We start from the raw sequence: 21,870 nt of genomic DNA on the forward strand, positions 1-21,870 counted from the left end.
ACATGGTAACCAGTCCATGGTGTTCATATGTGATATGGGACTAACTTTGAAAGGCATTCACAGATACAGTATATATAATTTTGTAATTTGATGATGTACAGGGTTGTTTCAACGTTGTGGGTCTTTTCTTTGATGTTACATGAGTTCTAATTTCAGCAATGGTTAATGTGACATATAAGGCTAATGTAAGGCAGAGTAAATTACAGAAAGTTTTTTATTAAATTGGATTCCAACAGTGTGAAATGTACAAAAGGTTTTAACTGAGCAGCCCTTTCACAAGACTGATTGGAATAAAACTCTTCTGGCATTGAAAACTAGAAAGGTACACTATCGGTAGAGTATGTGCAGCTGATCTAGGAGTTATTTTAATTGAGTTCTTGTAATGCACAGTGAAAAAGAGATGGGCAAATGACAAAACACTAAGTAGAGAGTAGAGCGGTTTAGTGAGAGAGAAAGTGACAGAGAAAATGGCTCTCTTGCAGGACATAATGGACACAGGTGGCTATTTTCTCTTCTCATTACAGTAAAGGTACCAAGGGCTCTGTTCCAGGATATTGCGCTGTGAACGCATGGTTCGCCACTATATTGTGACACGACATGCTGGATGAGCATCAAAAATGAAACTGGCTCCTCGCGTAGATGCCAGAATCCAAAAACAAAATCAAGGACGCCTTGCAAAAGAAAGACGAGTTCAAACACATGACACACCAGCCTTGAGGGGACGGAGGCGGAGTGGGGGGAAGCTGTCAGGAAGCGAGGGCTGGCCTCACTGGCGCCCACAGAAGAATGGTTTGTAATCAGAGAGATGACAACTGGAACAAGTGGATGGATTTTAAAAATGCAGGCTTTTGCCTCACCAAAGGAAATTGCGTGTGTGCCTTCTTTTGTAACGTAAAGAGAATGCATGTTTAATTGATATTCTGTGACTACAATACCTCCATCACTTCAGCCAGCACCAGATGGCTGGAATCTCATTTCCATTGCTGAGATATCATGTTTTGGCAGCAATTCTGAAGCTATGACAGTCGTTATTCTTTACATGCTGAATGCAACAATTAAATGGATATTAAACCAATGCACAATTTCCATGGATTCTATATACCACGATTTAAAGTGAAAGCACAATTTTTTCCAAGCACTAATACTTATTAGATTAGTGGGCTCAAAGCAAAGAGGATCTTGGTAAGGCACTAAAATAAACCCACAGAATGTGAGTTGATTATAATCACCTTAATCCTGCAGGTTGAGTGGATACACACACACATATGTCATGTGATTCCCCTGTATTATGATTTTGTATTGTCACAGTGAGAGTCCGATGTCTAATATTCTTAAAGGATGTATGTGCATGTATTTTATGTTATGTAGTGTGTAAATGTTCTAATGGACGTGCCTTTAAAAAAAGAGCAGCTCTGAAAATAACATTTGTATTCTTATGAAATATTTCCACCACACAGTCATGCCAAAAGCCACAGACATTTGCTATGATTTAACCAGCATTCACCTGATACAAATGCAATGATGCAATTTAACCATTGTGCAATGTAGGGAAATCGGATTTTATATTTCCTAGTATCTTCATCTGTCTTCAAGCATTTTTGGTCAAAAAGAACCGACAAAAGCGAAGCTTGTTCCAAGGTGGTCCTATAATTTTCAGGCCATTTTTGTTTGAATGAATCAAGCCAATACATACAGCAACTTAAGTCCCAATACTATACAGCAGAGGGCAGTCTGTACTCAAAATGAAAGAAAGTCCAATACTACAATTGCATAACAGGATGTGGAATTTATATTTATTCAGACCGGGCATATGTATGTGCACATGTTTTATCGGTGACAATATTTTTTTTATCATCATGCTGACTTCCCAAGCTATTAAAAATGGACGTTGCCAAAGGGTATATGGGCAGGGTCACTACTGAGGTATTCACTGTTTTTACCCATCGTTTCTAAATGTCATATGCACACGCTCCCTCAGTATGTAATTTTAGAGTGGGGATGATGTAGGCCTAAGGGAAGGCACAGTACAGTGCACACCATGGGCATTGGTATTTAAAGTCTGCAGACTGCTCTTAAATAATGCACGTGTGAAATGTATATGCCTGAGTGGTGTAAAGCTGTCCCTAAAGGGAGGTGAAGAATGTGGGCCATGCAGACCCCCTGGAGATGCTGCCACTATTGTTTCCTGAGGAGCTAAGCCCTTTATTACCATAGACCATAGTATTTGAGGTCTGAACCGTTTTCCTGATACCTTATCATACATTAAGAATGCACCGTATTTGTTACAGTAGAACCAAGTTGTTGAAGCAGACAAACTCACCATCTTACAATAAATAAACCTTCTCGAATAAATATCGCTGGACAAATTCACAACCTCACTAAAGAATGTGTCATTAATATTAATGTCAATGTTTTTCATGTGCAACAGTTTCGAGATTTTGCAGAGAATGGTGCGAAAAACAAAAAACATCCAGTGAGAAGCAGTTCTGTGGGCAAAAAGGAAGGTGACAGTCACACAAATACACATCACAACTGCGGCATCCAGAAGAACATCTCTTGAACACCCAACGCGTCAAACCTTGGTAAAAGTGGATAGGTTACAGCAGCAGAAGACCAATAAGTCAAAAAAAGTCTAAGAAATATCTAATTAGTGCTCACTGAGTGTAGTTTACCTACTAGTTTAATACATCAAATGTTACAATTTCCAGTGGAGGATGGGCATCCCTCATAGCCAGGTTTCTCCTGAGATTTTGCTCAGCACTGATTGAGGGTTTTACTCCCCATAAGGAAGCTTACAGTCTTCCTTTCTGTTACTCTGTAAAGAGCCTTTGTGACAGTCTTCTGTGAAAAGCGCACTGACCTGTCCAGTCTCAATAGGACATCATAAGAGCAACCACTAAATGTATTGTGTGTGTGTGTGGCAGTGCCCAGTGATCAATGGTATATATTTTTCAGGACCTGAAATTGTAGAATGAATGTAGACCTGCTTGAATACCTCAGTGAATATTTTCATTAAAATATGAAGACCTACCCCACTAAAAGCCTATCTGCCTTCCTTTCTACTGTGTCCATTACTCCTGTGATTCCAGTCAAACACACATTACTTACACTTGTGTGTGCCTATAGGTACAGGCAGGTTAAAACCCCTGCCCCATGTACTGAAATGATGAAAGGTAATCTGAATGAATTAGAAACCCAAGGATATATTCAGAACTGTGTGTCTTAGAAACACGGATTACCGAGGCACCTCATGAATATATAAAGTGACAATCTCAAGGCAGCCACAAGAGGGCACTCATCAATTTCAAAAGGAAATTGGAGAAAATGTATTTCTCGTTTGAAATATGCATGCACACGTGTGCTTACTATGCAAAAAATCCGAAGTTGTTTCCACTGTTAGGAATATATTTAGGCTTTAATCCTGTTAAGGTTATAACATGTGCATCAGAAAACCCGTTGAAGAAGGTTTATTGATAAACTTTCTTCCAAACTCAAACGCAAAACTCCCACAGGACAAGCTGGCACGATCTCTGGTGCCAAAGGCATCATTTCATCCAGCTTTCATGGTTTCATCTCATCTGAAATCCGCTTGAAGGTTTGATCAATACCACCATTCACCTCTATCAAGAGCATCCAGTTAACATGCACACACAGCACCGTGTCCCATTTCTGATCTTAATACATCATATTCACTTTCTGTAATTGGACGCTCAGTGGTTAGTGTCCCTGCAGAAACTCTGTCAGCCATTTTGTCACAATACACAGCTCTTTCTTGGGTACCTGCACCATCGAGACTACAGCTGACAAAGTTACGGGAAAACCACTTCATACACTCCCAGAGTAGCAGATGACTGTGCTACCCTATGCCTGGTTATTTGTCATTTTTTGCCTCTCAGGATTAATATTTTTTGTTATTGGATGAAACTGAGTTCAGCTGGTAATCGATTAACTGAAATATCTCTCTTCCAGTATTGTACTCCTCTCCAAATGATATACGAGCCATTTCAGGCTCCATGATGGACTCACCAAAAATACGACGACAATGCAAACATGAAAGATGCATTAGCAACCATCAGGAATTATAAATAAATGTATGAATAAAATAAATTATGGCCTTTTTTATAACCATCCATCATCGCTGCATACTACATTTGGCTTACATTTATGATAGCGGCTGCTTATGGCAGACCATCAATCCCATGAAGAACTCATGCTGAATAAGTAAGATTGTCTCATTGAAAGGTTTTTTATGGTATGGACATTTGGCTCAGAAAATGCTTGTGGATAGAATGGTATGTACTAGATGGATGTGTGGCTGCTGAATCCAGGATCTCAAACTAAAATCCTTTTGCAGTCTGGCTTGATCTTCAGTGTGTTCTCACCCTCCTGTGCTTCATGTTAATGGCAGGAAGGGAACCCACAGAACCTGTATAGGACAAAGCCCCTCATGACTGGAGCTAGAGACCCCTGCTGTAAAGTATTTGTGGCAGAAGTAGTAGCAAGCTTGCCAGAGTAGCAAGGGCAGTAATTGAAACATCAAAATGGGCATTTCAAAAGTACTTTTGAAAAAGTGGCATCATAAAATTCAGAAGCTGCACAAGATTTTAACCACTTGCACACAATAATAGTTAATTTAATGCAGCAATGGTGCAACATAATTTCACTGCAAATTTCAATGGTTTCCCTGTGTTTTAATACACATTTATTTCAACCTGGCCCTTTGTACGAGTTCCCTCCAGAGTCAATAGCAAAAGTTAATTGAGGTGCTTATAAACCAGATCAGGGGCCGGTATCACAAAGGATTACGGAGTTAGTTGAATAACTGCACCAAGTAAAACCACGATCCCAAATCTGAAGTAAAAATAGTACTTCCAGGTTTCACTCAGTGCAGCTATCCAGCAAACATGCTGTTGTGATTCTTTGTAATACAGGCTCAAGCTTTGCCTGTAAAATGCTACATGGCTAAACTGTCATACTAAACTCTCAACTAGACATACTGGGTCCTCCAAATGCTGACATGACAAAACCAAAGGTTACTGAATGAGCAAATGGACTCAAGAGAACACGTGCATCTCCAGCAATTATCTAAAAGTATGCTACACACTACATCTTTAGCGATTAGACTTGATCCTTTTGGTGATAAAATGAGCAAGAGGAAAACAGTGTTCGTGTCTGTTTCAGAGGAAGGTTTATTTAGTCTTCTGCCACGCATACAGCAACACTACATCTCCTCAATGTGACGCATTGCACATGGTTTTGTTTTCTCTTTACTAAAGATAGAATTAAGACAACAGAAATCACAAAAAACTCACTAGCAAAACAAAGAAAAACAAAGCCAGTGTCACAAAACAAAAGAAAACAAAAAAAATACAACTTACTGGACCAGTGCTATTCAGAAGCCGACACCTAGGGGGCAGAAGTACCGACATTGGGGAAGTTTCATTGCAACAGCCTACAGACTTGGACCTTGGATTTCAATGCGCCCGATTCCACCTGCCCTTCCGCCTGAAATACAAGTGACCTATCTTGGGTTGGGGGTGCGGGAGTGTATGCATGATGAAGCTAACCCTGGGATGTGAATCTCATTTCTTCATGGGGTTCCTGAAGTCTTTGCCTGCAAAGCGAGCCTTGGCTCCCAGCTCCTCTTCAATCCTGTCAAACAATTAAAAAAATGTCTTTTAAAAAAAGCACTTATCGGTTCATTGCTGGAGGATAATTAGAGTATGCAGACAATGTGGACTACAGGTGTGCATTTCATTGTCAGAATGCCAAGGCATATTCTTGGACTCGCATGTATGGTTTGTTTCTAGTAGCGTTTCCTTGTTTGTGATTGGTCTTCATCCTTATATATTCACATGAATTAAGCACTTAAGTCTCCATATTTTCTGCCCATACTTAAACATACTTAAATAGCCTGCGAGTTATTGGTCCTGGACACAGTGGATAAGTGTCCCAAAGGGCCATACTTCACTGTTGTACAAAACACATACCCGCTAAAAACAGACATGAAAAGGCTTCTTCTCACCTGAGAATCTGATTGTACTTGGCCAGGCGCTCTGAACGGCAGGGTGCCCCAGTCTTAATCTAATAGGGAGAATGCAGAATTCATAATATTATCACTTGATTATAACAAGGGCTGCAATGAGAAACATATTAATTTTAGTGATTTGTTAATCGATGCATTAGTCTGAATGATTTTTGAAAGGCTTCTCCATTTTCTAAAGACAGATGAAATGCGTAGTGTTCACCATCGAGTAATATACTGCAGATGACAAGTAATCAAAGAATCAAAAATAATGAAATGTGACCGGAAGAATGTCTTCAGCTTGCACTGTAAGCAGAGCTTCTCACAGCCATGAAGAACTCTCAGGTTTGTATTGACTGAAGGCTTATGAGCAATGGGCGGAGTGATAGTGTCAGGTATGGTGGTCCCCTCACCTGGCCAGTGCAGAGTCCCACCACCAGGTCAGCGATGAAGGTGTCCTCTGTCTCCCCGGAACGGTGGCTCACCATCACCCCCCAGCCACTGGACTGCGCCAACTTGCAGCTACACAGGAGGGGAGGACACAGAGCGATAAACAGCATAAGACAGGGCATAAAAATAGGACTGTTTTTTTTTTTTGCGCTTATGTGCTAAAAATGCACAAAACAGAAGAGAAAAGTCAGTCTGAAGTGCACCAGTGTGGGTTGCATCACACCAGGATGTGCAAGAGCAGCATGACTAGGCAACATCGCTCAGGAAATGAGAATTTCTCCCAGCAGCGGAGATGCCTGAGCTGAGTATGTCACAACAGCCCTAACATCACGTTGAGCAGGATTAGCATGGTGTGGCAGTGCGTGTGGCTGCAGGACCTACGCGTTCAGAGACTCGGTGACTGAGCCGATCTGGTTGACCTTCAGGAGCAGGCAGTTGCAGGCCTTCACGTTCACGGCCTTCTCAATGCGCTTGGGGTTGGTCACTGTCAGATCGTCACCCACAATCTGGATGTCTGTGCTGCCGGTTAAGTTGGTCCAGGCCTCCCAGTCATCCTGGTCAAACGGATCCTCGATGGACGCCACTACGGCCAAACAAAAAATGCAAATTACAGCAAAGTTGGTTGTTAATGTGTCTCTGAGAATCTCTGAATCATCTTATGGTCACTTTAAATCTCAGAACTGAACCCCTCAGTCACAGAACTGCATTACAACTGGAATAGCTACTGTAGTCTTTATTTCACAGATAGTAAGTAGCTGCTCCAGTTGTATTGCATTCTGTGGTCTAAACCTCTCCTCAGATACCCTAAGGTAGATCCCAGTATTTAAAAATGGCATTCAAATTTGTAGTTTGGACTCAGTTAAGCAAATGAAATTGACCCTTAGAGCTTCCTAATTTTCCAGGCACCAAGAGTTATGCGTTTCATGACGAGGCTTCAATTGCCTTCAATTGCCAACATTCAAAGTCAAGCATTTATGGGATTTTATTTATTTATTTATTTATTTATTTTTTCAGCCCTTGGGAGCTCTTCAAACAGAGTTTCACAGGTATAGGAAAGTCGACCTGCCTCCATGACATGGGCCATATTATAAAGAGTTTCTCACCACTGATTTTTCTCCAACTAGGGAGTTGTTTACCTCATGCTATTTGTGGGCTTAGGGCTGATATTTTTCGACCCTTCTGTTTATTATGTCAAGTGTCTTTGTGAAGGTCTACTATTAAAAGCGTTATACAAATAAAACTGAACTGAATTGAGACTGTTCTTAGCACCAGTGACCTCATCAGAGCTCCATGACAGGACTTTGTGGTGGACGAGCGTGAGGGCTGTCATGACTTAGCAGGATTAGCAGGGCCTGACTGGGCTTCCAAGAGTTCATAAAAAAGAATAATCCAGATTAGGAGAAACGGGGGAGGGGCTGACCTGGGTAGTCCTTGACGAAGCCCTTGTAGATGTCGCCCAGCTGGTTGGGGGTGATGTAGCGGCTGGGGTCGTCGGGGGACTTGAAGTCCAGGTCGTACTTCCCGTCCTTGTAGAACTCGGAGGCGGCCACGTCCATGCCGATGATGATCTGCTCCGTGTAGCCGGCCTTGGCGATGGCGTTCTTCAGCAACTCCAGAGCTGCAGGCCAGAAGCAGCCATTGCAGAGGTGTTAATAATGAGCCCATGCTGTTCTTAACATTGCCTCTGTGAATATTACAGTACTGGGGTCATATTTGTTGCATATATAGCAATGTTAGCATGAATCAATTTTTGGAAGAGTGAAAGCTGTGGAACAGTAACTCATGTAATTACAGCTGCCATGGATCCAGGAGAGACCACAGTGACTGTGAAAGCAGTGGAAAAACTTACAAAAAAATACAGTATAATAAAATATGAGATACAATGTCCTTCTGGCAGGATACTGTAGGAATTAATACATATATTTCTGGAGGCTTCATGCAGAACACCATATTAGACTTTGACAGTGTAGTGAACTACAATACGTGAGGGCTCAGGCCAACCGAATGCGTTCAGTCTTCACAGAAGGCATTTAACGGTGCTTGATGGAAGTTCTTTTGGAGTAAAATTTTCTGGATGAACAGTGAAATGGCCGACTGCGTGATACTGGCAACAGCAGTTGCTTGGGAGGAGTGTTTATCCAGTTGCTGACTGTGCAAATGCTGTTTTAGGACCGCCCCTCAGCAGGCAGGTCAAAGGTCAACCAGTTCAGTGGCAAGGAGTCAATTCAGTTTACAGTATCAAGTGGAAGGCTTTATTTGGAAGCCATCTGCTCCCCCAGCCCCCGATACGGAATTCCCCAGGCGCTGGCCTGGATGGTATGGCCGCTCCCTCCCCTGCCCCAAGTTCCCCAGGCACTTGGGGCAGTTTCCATCCCTGTTTCCCCAATCAAATGATATTGTGATTTTTGTATTGTAATATCACTGGATATTTGTGCATGTATATAATGCATAATTGTGAACAAACTTTTATAAACTGGCTTAAACTATGGTTCTAGATAGTGAGCTAATTCTATTCCACTTTGAGACTACAGCAGATATTGAGATAAATATGATTATACCAAGGCCTGATGGCAGTCATTTTTGCCTGTTGTGAGACTGAAACTGCTGGTATAAGAAACAGAAATTGGCAAAAATCCCGATGTGGCTGTCCCACCTTCCTTGTTCTCCAGGATGTTGGGGGCGAAGCCTCCCTCATCACCCACGTTGGTGGCGTCCTTGCCGTACTTCTCCTTGATGACGTTCTTCAGGTTGTGGTAGACCTCGGCGCCGATGCGCATGGCCTCCTTGAAGCTGCTGGCTCCCACGGGGAGGATCATGAACTCCTGCATGGCCAGCTTGTTGCCGGCGTGGGATCCACCGTTGATGACGTTGAATGCCTTAAGGTTTAAAAAAATTAACATTCACACTGTAAAAATACATTGGTTACATTGAGAGCTGCATCATTTTCATGTTACTGATGGTGGAAATGAGTCTTCATGAACCGAAAAATGTATGAACCAATCACTTTGTGTTGGGAAAGAAGTCTTTAGATTGGCTTGTACAAGCCAAAGATCAATGGCACATAGTAGGTTATACATTACGTGGTTCATGACATCTCAGCATTAACCAGTGAAGCCAGGGGCATGTATGAATATGTACGCCAAGCTGCATAATGTATCCCCCTTACATGATGGTGATGCAGATAGACTAACCTTTCATAATAACAAATTCAAGTCAAATTTGATAATACCCAAGACTGTAATTATGCTTCGTGAAAGAGTCCAAGCGGATCTGCATTTCAAAGTGGCCTGTAATAGATTTCTCTACTTTCACAATCTTTTGGCACCATTGCACTGTGCCAAAGCAAAGATGTCTCTAAGTTAATAAACAGAATGTACAATACAAGCAGAATTGATTGTGGATGAAAAGTATGGCACAGTTCAACACAAAGTGAGAAATGAGTAAAGTGAGTGAGTGCTGGCGTACAGGGACTGGGAGGATGACTTCGGGGTTTCCAGCCAGGTCAGCGATGTGGCGGTACAGGGGGACGCCCTTCTCCGCGGCTCCTGCCTTGCACACAGCCAGGGACACACCCAGGATGGCGTTCGCACCAAACTTGGCTGAAATTTGTAAAACAATTTATGAAATTAATTTGCTGCACAAAAAGCTTTCAAATTACATTTCCACTACAGCAGTAGATTTAAGTCACAGACGGCCTTTAAAGCCATGGGGGTGGACTAGTGTAGTGGTTAATCTCATAAGACTACTGGTTCAATTCCCTCAATAAATTGTGTGTACTTAACAGTACATAACCCACAGTGCTTCAGCAAATGCTGTATGCCATGTAATCACACTAGATAAACGCATGTGCTAAGGCACAGCACATCTCAATGCTAAGGCTAATGGCACAGCACATCTCAACGCTAAAGGAACTCACCCTTGTTTTCTGTGCCATCCATATCCAGCATCAGTTTATCAATCTTCTCCTGCTCCAGGACAGACACTTCCTACAGGGGGGGAGTTCACACGTTACAGGGGTGAAGAAATAACCCCAGCAACCATATCTCTGTTCCAGTCCACCGAGTGGTGAACAGCAACATGTCCAGGTCACTGTGCAATTAGTTGAGATTAGTCAGGTTAAATCACACATTTGCAGACACTGTCACTCTAATGTGACAATCTACAGTCAAATATGTAAAATGCATTATCCGTATTTCATTCCATGTGGCCAGAAATCAATGCCACCAAGCTCAAGTCAACTGTAAGACTAAAGTCACTAATACACTAAAGGAAGCTAAGGTTCTATAGAAATCGCTTTAAAATATCACATATCCAGAGTATTAGTCAAACAATAAATGTTCCTACCTTGCTAACCAGTGCAGGTGCAATTATTTTATTGATATTCTCAACAGCTTTTGAGACACCTGCAAGGAACAAGCAAATCCATCACTGATCCAAGAAGGGGAGCATGCAGAGCAGGCAGAACTAGACGATCAAAGATCAATAGCTATTCAAGGCCAACTACTCAGAGACATACAGATGGGAAAATGCAATGCAATGGAAATGATTGTATTTATTCATACAAAATATGCAGGTTGAGATTAAGACACAGATCGTCTACAAATGCCTGCTCGAGTTAGTTGTCCAAACCAAATCAAACCCATGCATTCATGCCTCCATGAATTAGAGCTCAAGTTGTTGCATCTTATCCCACACACACACACACTGAATTACCTGATTACACAAGGCGGGTGCCAAGAACTCATTAACATATTTAACAGCTCTTTTCACTCCTGACAGAAGGGAAGAGAAGGATGGCGCAGTGTAAAGGTTGAAATGAAGAGAGAAGAGGAAAATGAGAAAGCAGGGGGCACAAAACCACCCGACCAACTGACTCCCTCATGAGCAGATGCAAGGCTCCAACACCCTCTCTAGACTGGGCCATCTGTCTGTATAACACGACCCTTCATGCATCTGCTACTGCTCTGAATACCCCATTAAGAAGTAGGCTGGTCTGGAGCTACAGACTGCCATAATTGAGGGAGCTCTTACATTTAAGTGGCCAAAACATTAGCCAAATACCATCAACAATATCAGCTTATCATATCAATGGAGCTGTTGATGAATATTCAGCAAGAATGTTTGAAGACCCCAAAAAAGATGGAAGGCAGATGCATGTACCCCATTCAGAGATAAGTGAACCTACTAATGCCTGGTTATTCAATGGCTTTGATCAAATTAAACGGGTGGAGATGCTCTCTGAAGCAGAATAATTATTTCCTAATATCCTTGATCCAACTGCTCTGTTGACCAATATTACAAATTTCCCGTTTTGCAAAAAAGAGGAACTTAACATATATGAGACCAATGAGCAGGGTTCTACAGAGCTCCTATTTTTCTCCTATGTGCTTGCTTGAAAAAAAAGTTAGTGTGTACTAACTTAAGTCTGTGTGTACACATTAGTGTGCTCCCAATTTTTCAACTGGAAAAGATGTTCACTTAGAACCCTAATAATGAGGTTACAGCCATCCTGCGCTTATGGGTATTTCCAAAAAGAGGATAATGCTTGCCCATTTCAGCAGACATAAGTATGGAAAGAATAGACAGAAAAACTCTCTGTAGTTGAAGAACCTGTATAGTATAATAGTGATATTAATGGACTTCATCTCATTTTATTTCATTTGGAGTTGAGTAAACTGCAGAAATGGCGGCAGCAGGCAGCACACGCACCTTTGCCCAGGTAGCGGGTCTTGTCATTGTCCCGGAGCTCCAGGGCCTCGTAGATGCCAGTGGAGGCACCGCTGGGCACAGCCGCTCTGAACAGACCTGAGCGGGAGGAGGAAGAACAGCATTATGGGTATATGACAGTAGACCACAGCACAGACAACAGCACCAAAACAGGACAATGAACAGAACGAGTCAGAGAGCAACAATCACACACCCTGATTATCTGTGGATGAACGAGTGAGTTTAACCAAGATTAACCTACTTGAATGAAATTGTTTTATAGGCACCATCACCATGTACAGACAGTGGGCTCAGTGATCACCACAATGGCTCTGAGAAAATTGATAGAAGTATTCTTATTATGCCAAGTCTATATAGTGCATTCCATTATTACTATGTTAAGGGACAGTGTAAAGTGGTTAAAATGATCAAAAACAGGTTTAGATGGTACAGGTCTGTGGACATGTGGCATGTGGCTCTATTTATCAAATAGTGGCTTCCAAAGTATATAGCAAAAATACATTCAAAAATCACTCCGGACGTTTGAATGGCACTGTATATTACTAAATTAATAAACAAAGATGTGAGGGGTCCTTTCATGCAAATAATGGGAATGAAAAAGATCCAATCAGAGAAAGGCCAGGCCCACATTATATAAAAGAGGATCCCCTTTGGAAATTTTTCAAGCACATGAAATGAATATATTCCATCCTGTCTGAGCAAGCTTGGCCAGGCCCTCAGCCTGTTCTTCTGGCTCCAACATGTGCGTATGCGTGCTGCATGAGTGTACGCACGTGTATGGAAAGTCTAGGTTCTGCAGCTTCCTATGATTAACCCTCATCAACAGACTGTCAGTCAACAAGAAACCAATACTGAATCCAGAGCTTAACCACAGAACAGACTCATCTGAAGTTATAAGACTCATCTGAGTCACAGATGAACAAGACTCCCACTGTCACCAGTCTTTAATAATGGCCCATGATACCACCATCAAGACAAACCTCTGAAACTGAGAAAAGCTTTTCTCTTGTTTTTTAGAGAAAAGCTTTTTAAAATGACAAAACAAGAACTGTGGGTCCCCTTTGGGATTAGTTTTTAAACTATGTATTCTTATCATTATATTTTCTCATTTAAGAAATATGGCTGCATTTACACTGAGCATACAGAAAAGGATAAATGCAGACAATCCATAAGTGGGAAAGAATGTGGAAAAACAAAAAAACAACTATGTTCAGCATTTAACTCATTTTAAGCAAATTTAATTTAAACATTAAAGCAGAGTATTGCTCATCTTACAGCTGCACTGGTCTACAATAATCGTAACCTCTGTAAAAGGTCTGAAATTAGCAATGATCAACCCTAGTTTCTTTGGTTTTTGTGTAATATATATATATATATATATATTTTTTTTTTCCCTCCAAGCTGTCCACCGCTGTAACAAGGACTTTAATAACATAAATACATAATAAACATGTAGACCGCACATAAAAACTGCTGGATTAAACACAATAATCATATAGACATATTCATAGGACTTTGAAATTGCCATTAATCATTAATCTACCTGACACCCAGTGAATTCCATTCCATCAAAAAAGTAAGGAAATCCTGTATTGACTCATTTAGGATTAGCATGCTCACAAGTCAGAAAGTCGTGTACCAAACGGTGTGCTTCTAAGCGGGACCCCTTTCCGAGTAGCTACATTACAAATATAGTGCAGGTTACGCAATAGAAACCCATTATATCTGGGTGACTGCCATTCTTTATGCTCCAACAATTAAACCCCCTGTGCAACTCAGAGAGGTTGCCAGGAGAAAGCTGGCAGGCAGTCAGAGGTGAGGGTTGGCGCACACCATGCCTTGTAGCTGGAACGCACCAACCAGTATACAAATGAAGCTCTTTTCACTGCCGTGTCGCATCTTAAGGGAGATTTGGGCTGGTTATCTATCCACATCAATTATGCATCTGACCTCATTAACAGTCTAGTCTTTTCTAAGGACGTTTGGTGAACCTTTGTTTCACAAAAAAAAAGAAAAGAAAAGAAGTAGGACAGCTTTACAAAAGAGTTTCCATGACCAAGAAGTGCACTGAGCCAACTTCCATTGGTCTAACAGTTCAAATGTAAATCATGGAAGTCCCATTTTGCATTATTTTCATAATAAATAAATAGCTAGTATTCCAGCCTCTCTGTAGGTGACTGGTATAATAGGGGTCATCCTACACCACAGGATCAGTGGTGTATTAGAGTAATGGCATTTGAAATTAGTTCATGAGTCATGTTTGCCAGAGGAACAATTCTGGAGTCGGAGTCTCTCACTTCATACATGACAGCTCTTTGATAGCGAACTCATTTGCAGTTCCCTACAAAAATGAAATTTGCAACACTAGTCAGTGTTTGTTACTGGGGCTGGTCTTTTCACTAATTCCAAAAATGATACTGCTACAAGCGCCATAATCTTCATTGTTCTTGATGTTCTTCATTCTGACAAAGGAGCCAAGATTAGGATGATGTCAATCTGTGGGTGGGGCTACCTTCTCAAAACCACACCTTCTGTGAGTTCATAGGCTGGGCCTCAAAACTCTCTTCTGACATTTCATGGTTCTCGGGGTAAAATCATGAGCGGAAATGGCTGCCTTTGGGGATGTGTAATATTACATGGGCTATTTTTATCCAGCCCCCAGTCTGTCTCCTTTTTCCAGTCTACTGTACTTCCAATGGGGACCAGACCATCAGCAGTGAGAGGCGTGGCCATTACATGCAACAGAACCAAAATCAATTGTTCAAGACAGTTTGCTCTTTATCTTTAGGACATCATCTGCAGCAGACAGGCTGCTCTCAATTTCAAATTATCTCAGGTTACTCTGGTCCCTCACACAATAAAGGTCTCCTTTTTATTTGAATTGAAAGACATTTCCACTTGATGTCCTGCAAGCAATTAACTGAATTATTAAACCTGCCAAAATGAACTTCCATTCTTTCGGACCTCTAGACTGTAGCAGGAGTCACGATGCGTAAACCTCTTTGCATAAATCGGCCCACAGCCTACCTTTCTTGGTGTAGAGGTCTACCTCCACTGTGGGATTCCCACGGGAGTCAAAGATCTCACGGGCATGAATCTTCAGGATGGACATGGTGCTGGACCTGTAGAAGAGAGACAAGTCTGAATTGTACACTTGCTTCACTACCTTTCACTTTGGATAAAACACTTTGCTACACCGTGTACTGCATCTTCTCTGCCTGGAACATTATTTTACATGAAATGGGAGGGAGGGCATGGTATTTAGTATTTTACAATGCTAAATATGAAACCCTTCATACAGAATGTCTCATTATTACCAACTTTTTGTAGCTAGTTGTAGTCATGTCCAACATAGTACGGACTTGTTCTCTAAAATAACAGTGAGCGCAGTCTACCCAGGGCCCTGGCAAATTACACACCACTAATATGCTTAAGATAATGACATAATTCTCATGCACAGTACAGTTGCAGAGCCCTGGCGTTCAAAGCGAAGTTATTTATACACCTCCACACTGTTAATCTAAAATGAGCGAGTACAAAACCATTGAGAATATCTTGCATTTACAATAAACCGACTATGGGCTATAGCTTACGGTCGGCCTGCTCGCTAGCGATTGTACAAGTAACTGCATCGAAAGAGTGATTAATAATTGAATTGTGATCACCGTCTTGCCCTTATAAAGTCAGCCACATGTTGCTGTAGCAACGATATGCCAGCGCTAGCAGTTGACGAGATCATAAATTACTAATATGTTGAAAACGTAGCTACATCAATGAACAGTTAGTTGTAAATCTTGGGGAATGAATGAGCAAAATGCCTGCCGTTGACTCATTTCAGGAAGCAGGCGTTGCTAACAATCTACTTGCTTTTTTATAGCTGCTTGCAGGCAGGATTTCCCCACCCACGTCGGTACGTACCCTACAGGCCACCTTATCACGTAACACTCACGTGGAGCAAATAAAATGGCTTGATCACGACATATGAGCAAAACTGATTAAATTGTTCCCAGCCAGCCATACCTTTTATCTGGCTAGCAAGCATAGACAGTAGGCATTTTTAGATATTGCATTAGCCTACTATTAGGATTCTGAGTAGACTTTACTACTTATATATGGCCCCAGAAAAACTGTCCTACAAATCTATACACAAGGTTAAATTTGGGTTTAAACTAGCAATAAAATGTCCCAAATCTTGCATGGTAGCCACACCGAATTTGGTAGCTAAGCAAGTAGCTGGCACGCAATATGAATACCCGGAACATCCCCACGAAGCATGGCTGTCTGGGCTGTTCACGCCTCTTCAATCACCGTAACGTTATCCGCAGAATTACCCGCTGTGCTAAAAATACATTTACGTGCCATAAATTGTGACCGCCAAGAACATTTAGAAACTACACTGCTAGCAAGTGAGTTGGTTGCAACCTGCCTTCGTGTTAGCAGACATAGCTTGCTAACTGCTAGAAGTTCTAGCGAACGAGAAAGCATGAATGATAATATCTTTTGCATGAGGCCAATGTACAATATGAGGCTATATATGTCTTGTGAATGTATCCCAAATAAACAGCATTCCAAGGGTTTAGTTCTTCGAAGTGCTTACCTTATCTAACTGCGCAAGGTGAAGGAGAGCGGAAGGGCAGAACCGTCCTCAACTAGAACAGACTGACAGAACAGGAGCGGCCGTTGTAGTGCAAAAAAATCAGTGAAGTCAACGGAGCACGCCTTCCGACCAACCTGATTGGTTCTGTACACACCAGATAAACGCCTACTGAGGGCAAGTCTTTGGATGCGGGGGTTTAAATCACCAGTGTAGTTATTAAACAAAATCTCAGATTTAACAGGTGCTTAACAGTTGCATGGTTTGTGTTGCAGAGAGGAAACTGTACACAGATATATCGTCGATTTTAAAATGTAAACGCTTGGGAAACCGAAGATATACAATTGTCTGACGTTGTAGCCACAGCCAATGGCAATTGGACAAGGAGGGCGTGACGTTATGAGATGGATTTTTACTTGAGATCGGTTGTACGTGCAGGGAGTCACAAACTGAAAAGTGCGTCATTGTAGTGAATAAACCCAGTCTCCGTTCATTATGAGTAAGATTTGATTTGATTTCCGCATTCTGTGGTCACCAAATTTCCATAGAACAGTCAGAAACGTTTGGCTCTCGTTTTGTCGTGTATATTTATTTTACAACGGTCATTTATTAGAGACGGATGATGAATAGACTGGTGTGAGTAAAAGGGAACCGGCGTGATGGAAAATTCCACTTCCAGGTCTGCTCTGTGGTGCTCATTATTAACGTTTTGAAACTGGAAATATATAAATATATCGTGACTTTACGAATGTAGCTGTCGTGGAAATCCTTGCCACCTTTCGTTTAGGACCTCTGAGTAAATTAAAACACAGATACATCCGAGATTTGGCAGCCAAAAGGAGGAGACTTATTTACACCTACACATGTCACGCATCGCTACGAAGCAAGTCTCTTTAGAGCACATTATTTTATATTGCCAGGGGTTTGATACTTAATACTCCTACTGCGGAAGATTCTGTTCAGTCCTCTACTTTCTGTGGAAGATTTTGTCCGATCAACGTTTTTTTTGTTACTTGCTCTGACTCTCTCCGACTCGAGACCATATATGGACAAGTCATGCTTTTTCAGTTTAATATATTTGAATTTTATATTGTGCATTTCTGAGAGCATGGCCCCTTGCTGAATAACCGGAAGCATCACAGAATATGGTCTACTTGTTGCTTATTCTTATCAAAGTTTGAGTTAGCCTTGTCCCCAATCACAAGTTTCTCTCTTGTTTTCCCGTTATTGTAACTGTTGCAAAGCTGCGTTGTACCTCATTTGAATCTACAGTGAATCTTTCTTTCACACAGCCCACCTACTAATCTATTATTTGTTGAGTGTTGACATCACAGTGGCTTCCTAGACGAGTTACACTTTTTGACTTCGACCTTTGATGTTCCTTTGCTGAGACACAAACACTTTCACCAACCCCCTATTTACAACCCCCCCAGGTCATAACTAAACAATAAAAACAGCAAAAATATAAAACCATCACAATCAACCTCAATATATTTCAATCTCTTTTTTATTTACCCTAACCCCTAAACATGACCAAAACCGTGGAGCCACAACCACTCACCATATTCCTGTGAGTGACCCACATTTCAAGATTTGCCTCTCCATCTACAATTTAAACCAGTACTATCCTGCACCACTGCTGGAACCTGTAACTTGGTCCACAGAAAAACTCTCCCGTAGAAAAGATCACCCCAGCTGCAAACACACTGTCAATAAACATAACATTTGTCTCTAACTTTCACATGTCACAAAGGTGCAACTCAGGCACAAAAAGGACACCTTTCACCCACCCCCAGACCAACCCTCCACACTTTAATAACAATACAACATGCAGGCATAGCAAACAGTTTGTCATTCATTTAAACAGAATGCCAAATAGGCTGAAACCTGCTCAAGCAGAGCAAAATGTTAATTTAATTCTATAGTTTTGGGGACTGTTGAACAAACTTGATGCTTTTCTGATTTTGTTTAATGCATTAGGTCCAGTATTAAATTATTTACTGGGAAAGTGCTGTGAAATAGTCTTTTCATTTCAGCTTTCAATATTCTCAGCTTTATATGAATCACACATAATGATTTTTCCTCTCCCGCTGTTGGAAAGGAAGTCAGTTAGTGACACACTGTGTAGACCTTTAGCAGAACAGTTAGAAATGCATGCATCATTGCAGAGCAGGGATCAGAAATGGCTTCTCATCACAACTAACACAAATGTGTGCCACCTTGTGGTTTCTCTAGATACCTGCACCTGTATGACTGGAGATGGGACCGGAGTACATCATTAATATCTGTAAAAAAGATAGTAATAAAAATCAGTGGTACCGGTTATCTGACTGTAAGGTCATGTGTATTTCTACCTTTTAAAGGCTCTTCTATACATGTATTATATACTCCCATGGTATGAGTGCTATACAGCTTACAGCATCAGGTTTCAATCCACCATGATTATTATCCTGGAAATTGAATGGTAAAGTGAAAAGTGCAAATTGAGATTTTCTCATTATTATCCAAGGGAAAGTTATATCTATAGTAAATTCACCCTTTTCAACAGATTTCCCAGTGCCGACCGAAGAAACAGGTTTTTCTGCAAATATCATGCATGTTGATTAAAGATTTGCAAAATGTCTACCCATTCCAGAGAATACCCGTATGTTTTGATAATCTATAGGTTTATGCATACACCTTGTAAAATCTAGGTGATGTGGGCAAAACATAATTGATATGGCTTGCATCATCTTTGTGTAACCTGATATTGTTTTAGTTATGCATTATTTCATTTTGTTGCCTTGAGTAGCAGTAGAAGACGTGATTGTGTGATAGCATGAGTAATTTCATGTAAGCAGTAAGGAGTAGGACAGGGGTGGGCAATTACAGTGGGAGCAATAATTAGTTGATCCCTTGCTGATTTTGTAGGTTTGCCCACTTACAAAGAATGGAACTGTGTAGAATTTTAATCCTAGGTACATTTTAACATTGAGAGACAGAATATCACAAAATAATCCACAATAACAACATCATGTAAATTTTATAAATTTTATATCATATTTCCACATGAAATAAGTATTTGATCCATAGAACAATAGGACTTAATACTTGGTGGAGAAACCTTTGTTGGCAAGCACAGAGGCCAGACGTTTGTTGTAGTTTTTCACCAGGTTTGCACAGATCTTGGGAGGGATTTTGGTCTACTCCTCTTTGCAGATCCTCTCCAAATCCTTAAGGTTCCGAGGCCGTCACTTGGCAACTCGAAGCTTCAGCTCCCTCCACAGATTTGATGGGATTTAGGTCTGGAGACTGGCTAGGCCACTCCAGGACCTTAATATGCTTCTTTTTGAGCCACTCCTTTGTTGCCTTGGCCCTTTGTTTTGGGTCATTGTCATGTTGGAAGACTCATCCACGACCCATTTTCAGTGCTCTCACTGAGGGAAGGAGGTTGTCGCCCAAAACTTCCTGGTACAAGGCTCCATTCATCCTCCCCTCGATACGGTGGTTCACTGTGGGGATGGTGTTCTTGGGGTTGTACTCAGCATTTCTCTTCCTCCAAACACAGCGAGTCGAGTTGATGCCAAATAGCTCTATTTTGGTCTCATCTGACCACATCACCTTCTCCCAAGCTTCCTCTGGATCATCCAGGTGTTCTTTGGCAAACTTCAGACGGGCCTGTACATGTGCTTTCAGCAGAGGAACCTTGCACGCGCAGCAGGATTTTAATCCTTCATGGTGTAGTGTGTTACTGATGGTTCTCTTCATGACTGTGGTCCCAACTGCCTTCAGGTCATTAACAAGCTCCTCCTGTGTAGTACTGGGCTGATCCCTGACCTTTCTCATGATCATTGATATCCCACGAGGTGAGATCTTGCGTGGAGCCCCAGACTGAGGGAGATTGGCGGTGACTTTGTGTTTCTTCCATTTTCTAATAATTGCTCCAACAGTTGTTAACTTCTCACCAAGCTGCTTGCTTATTTTCTTGTAGCCCATCCCAGCCTTGTGCAGGTCTACAATTCTTTCCCTGATGTCCTTAGACAGCTCCTTTGTCTTGGCCATGGTGGAAACGTTGGAATCGGATTGATTGTGTGGACAGGTCTGGTCTTTTGTGGTCTTTTATATAGCTACATAACGATGTAAAGAGTTGACACAGGTGTTTTGGGTAATGAGTTGAGATTAGGAGTGCTTCTTAATGGAAAACTAACTGGTCTGTGGGAGCCAGAATTATTGCTGATTGGTAGGGGATCAAATACTTATTTCATGCAAAAATACGATAATAAATTTATAAAATTTATATGATGTTGTTATTGTGGATTATTTTGTGATATTCTGTCTCTCAATGTTAAAATGTACCTATGGTTAAAATTCTACACAGTTCCATTCTTTGTAAGTGGGCAAACCTACAAAATCAGCAAGGGATCAAATAATTATTGCTCCCACTGTATGGTCCTGAAGTGTATTCATGTTTTTGTTTCCACCAATTACCCTGTCTGAAGGAGGGAATTAGTTGTACACACGTACGCAGGTTCACTTGTAAATGGTTGGCATTTATATAGCACCTTTATCCAAAGCGCTGTACAATTGATGTTTCTCATTCACCCATTCATACATACACTCACACACCAACGGTGATTGGCGGCCATGCAGGGCACCAACCAGCTTGTCAGGAGCATTTGGGGGTTAGGTGTCTTGCTCAGGGACACTTCGGCACAGCCCGGGCGGGGGATCGAACCGGCAACCCTCCGACTGCCAGACGACTGCTCTTACTGCCTGAGCCATGTCGCCCCCCCCCACATTGTAGATTAGATCACAGAAAATGTTTTGCTTAGTGACACAAGAACCATCTTTGGCTGTCATTTATGCCCTTATCAAGAAATGTAGCTAAAATGTCAGATGACATTACCTAATGACCTAATATTTAAGTAATTAAGGCCAGAAGTTGGCATTAAAATGAAAAAAGATATGGCCCTCATTGCCCACCTATGGAGTAGGGGGTTTATTATTTAACTGGAGAATGAGGACCGAGATTGAACTTGAGTTTGAATCTTTGATTGCACTGAGTACTTAAATCCCTTGCCCTGACTTAAAGCAA

The 21,870-nt window shown here is 41.5% G+C and overlaps 1 protein-coding gene across 2 annotated transcripts; it reads right to left on the reverse strand.

Annotated features, from left to right (window-relative positions):
* Positions 1-5,165: 5,165 nt before the first annotated feature.
* On the reverse strand, positions 5,166-16,950 carry eno1a (enolase 1a, (alpha)). Of its 2 annotated transcripts, none has more exons than XM_061218908.1 (12): positions 16,800-16,950; positions 15,230-15,324; positions 12,185-12,280; positions 10,820-10,878; positions 10,392-10,461; positions 9,941-10,074; positions 9,129-9,351; positions 7,896-8,093; positions 6,857-7,058; positions 6,439-6,547; positions 6,026-6,084; positions 5,166-5,652 (listed from the first exon to the last, which is right to left on the reverse strand). In XM_061218908.1, exons 2-12 carry the CDS (start codon positions 15,312-15,314, stop codon positions 5,583-5,585), a joined length of 1,305 nt encoding a protein of 434 aa, XP_061074892.1. In that variant the 5' UTR covers positions 15,315-15,324; positions 16,800-16,950; the 3' UTR covers positions 5,166-5,582. The 2 variants fall into 2 exon arrangements, with proteins under 2 accessions (XP_061074892.1, XP_061074893.1); XM_061218909.1 differs by lacking the exon at positions 10,820-10,878 and adding an exon at positions 11,189-11,247.
* Positions 16,951-21,870: the final 4,920 nt, after the last annotated feature.

This window comes from Conger conger, chromosome 14 (assembly GCF_963514075.1).
Source record: "Conger conger chromosome 14, fConCon1.1, whole genome shotgun sequence".
Classification (NCBI taxonomy): domain Eukaryota; kingdom Metazoa; phylum Chordata; class Actinopteri; order Anguilliformes; family Congridae; genus Conger; species Conger conger.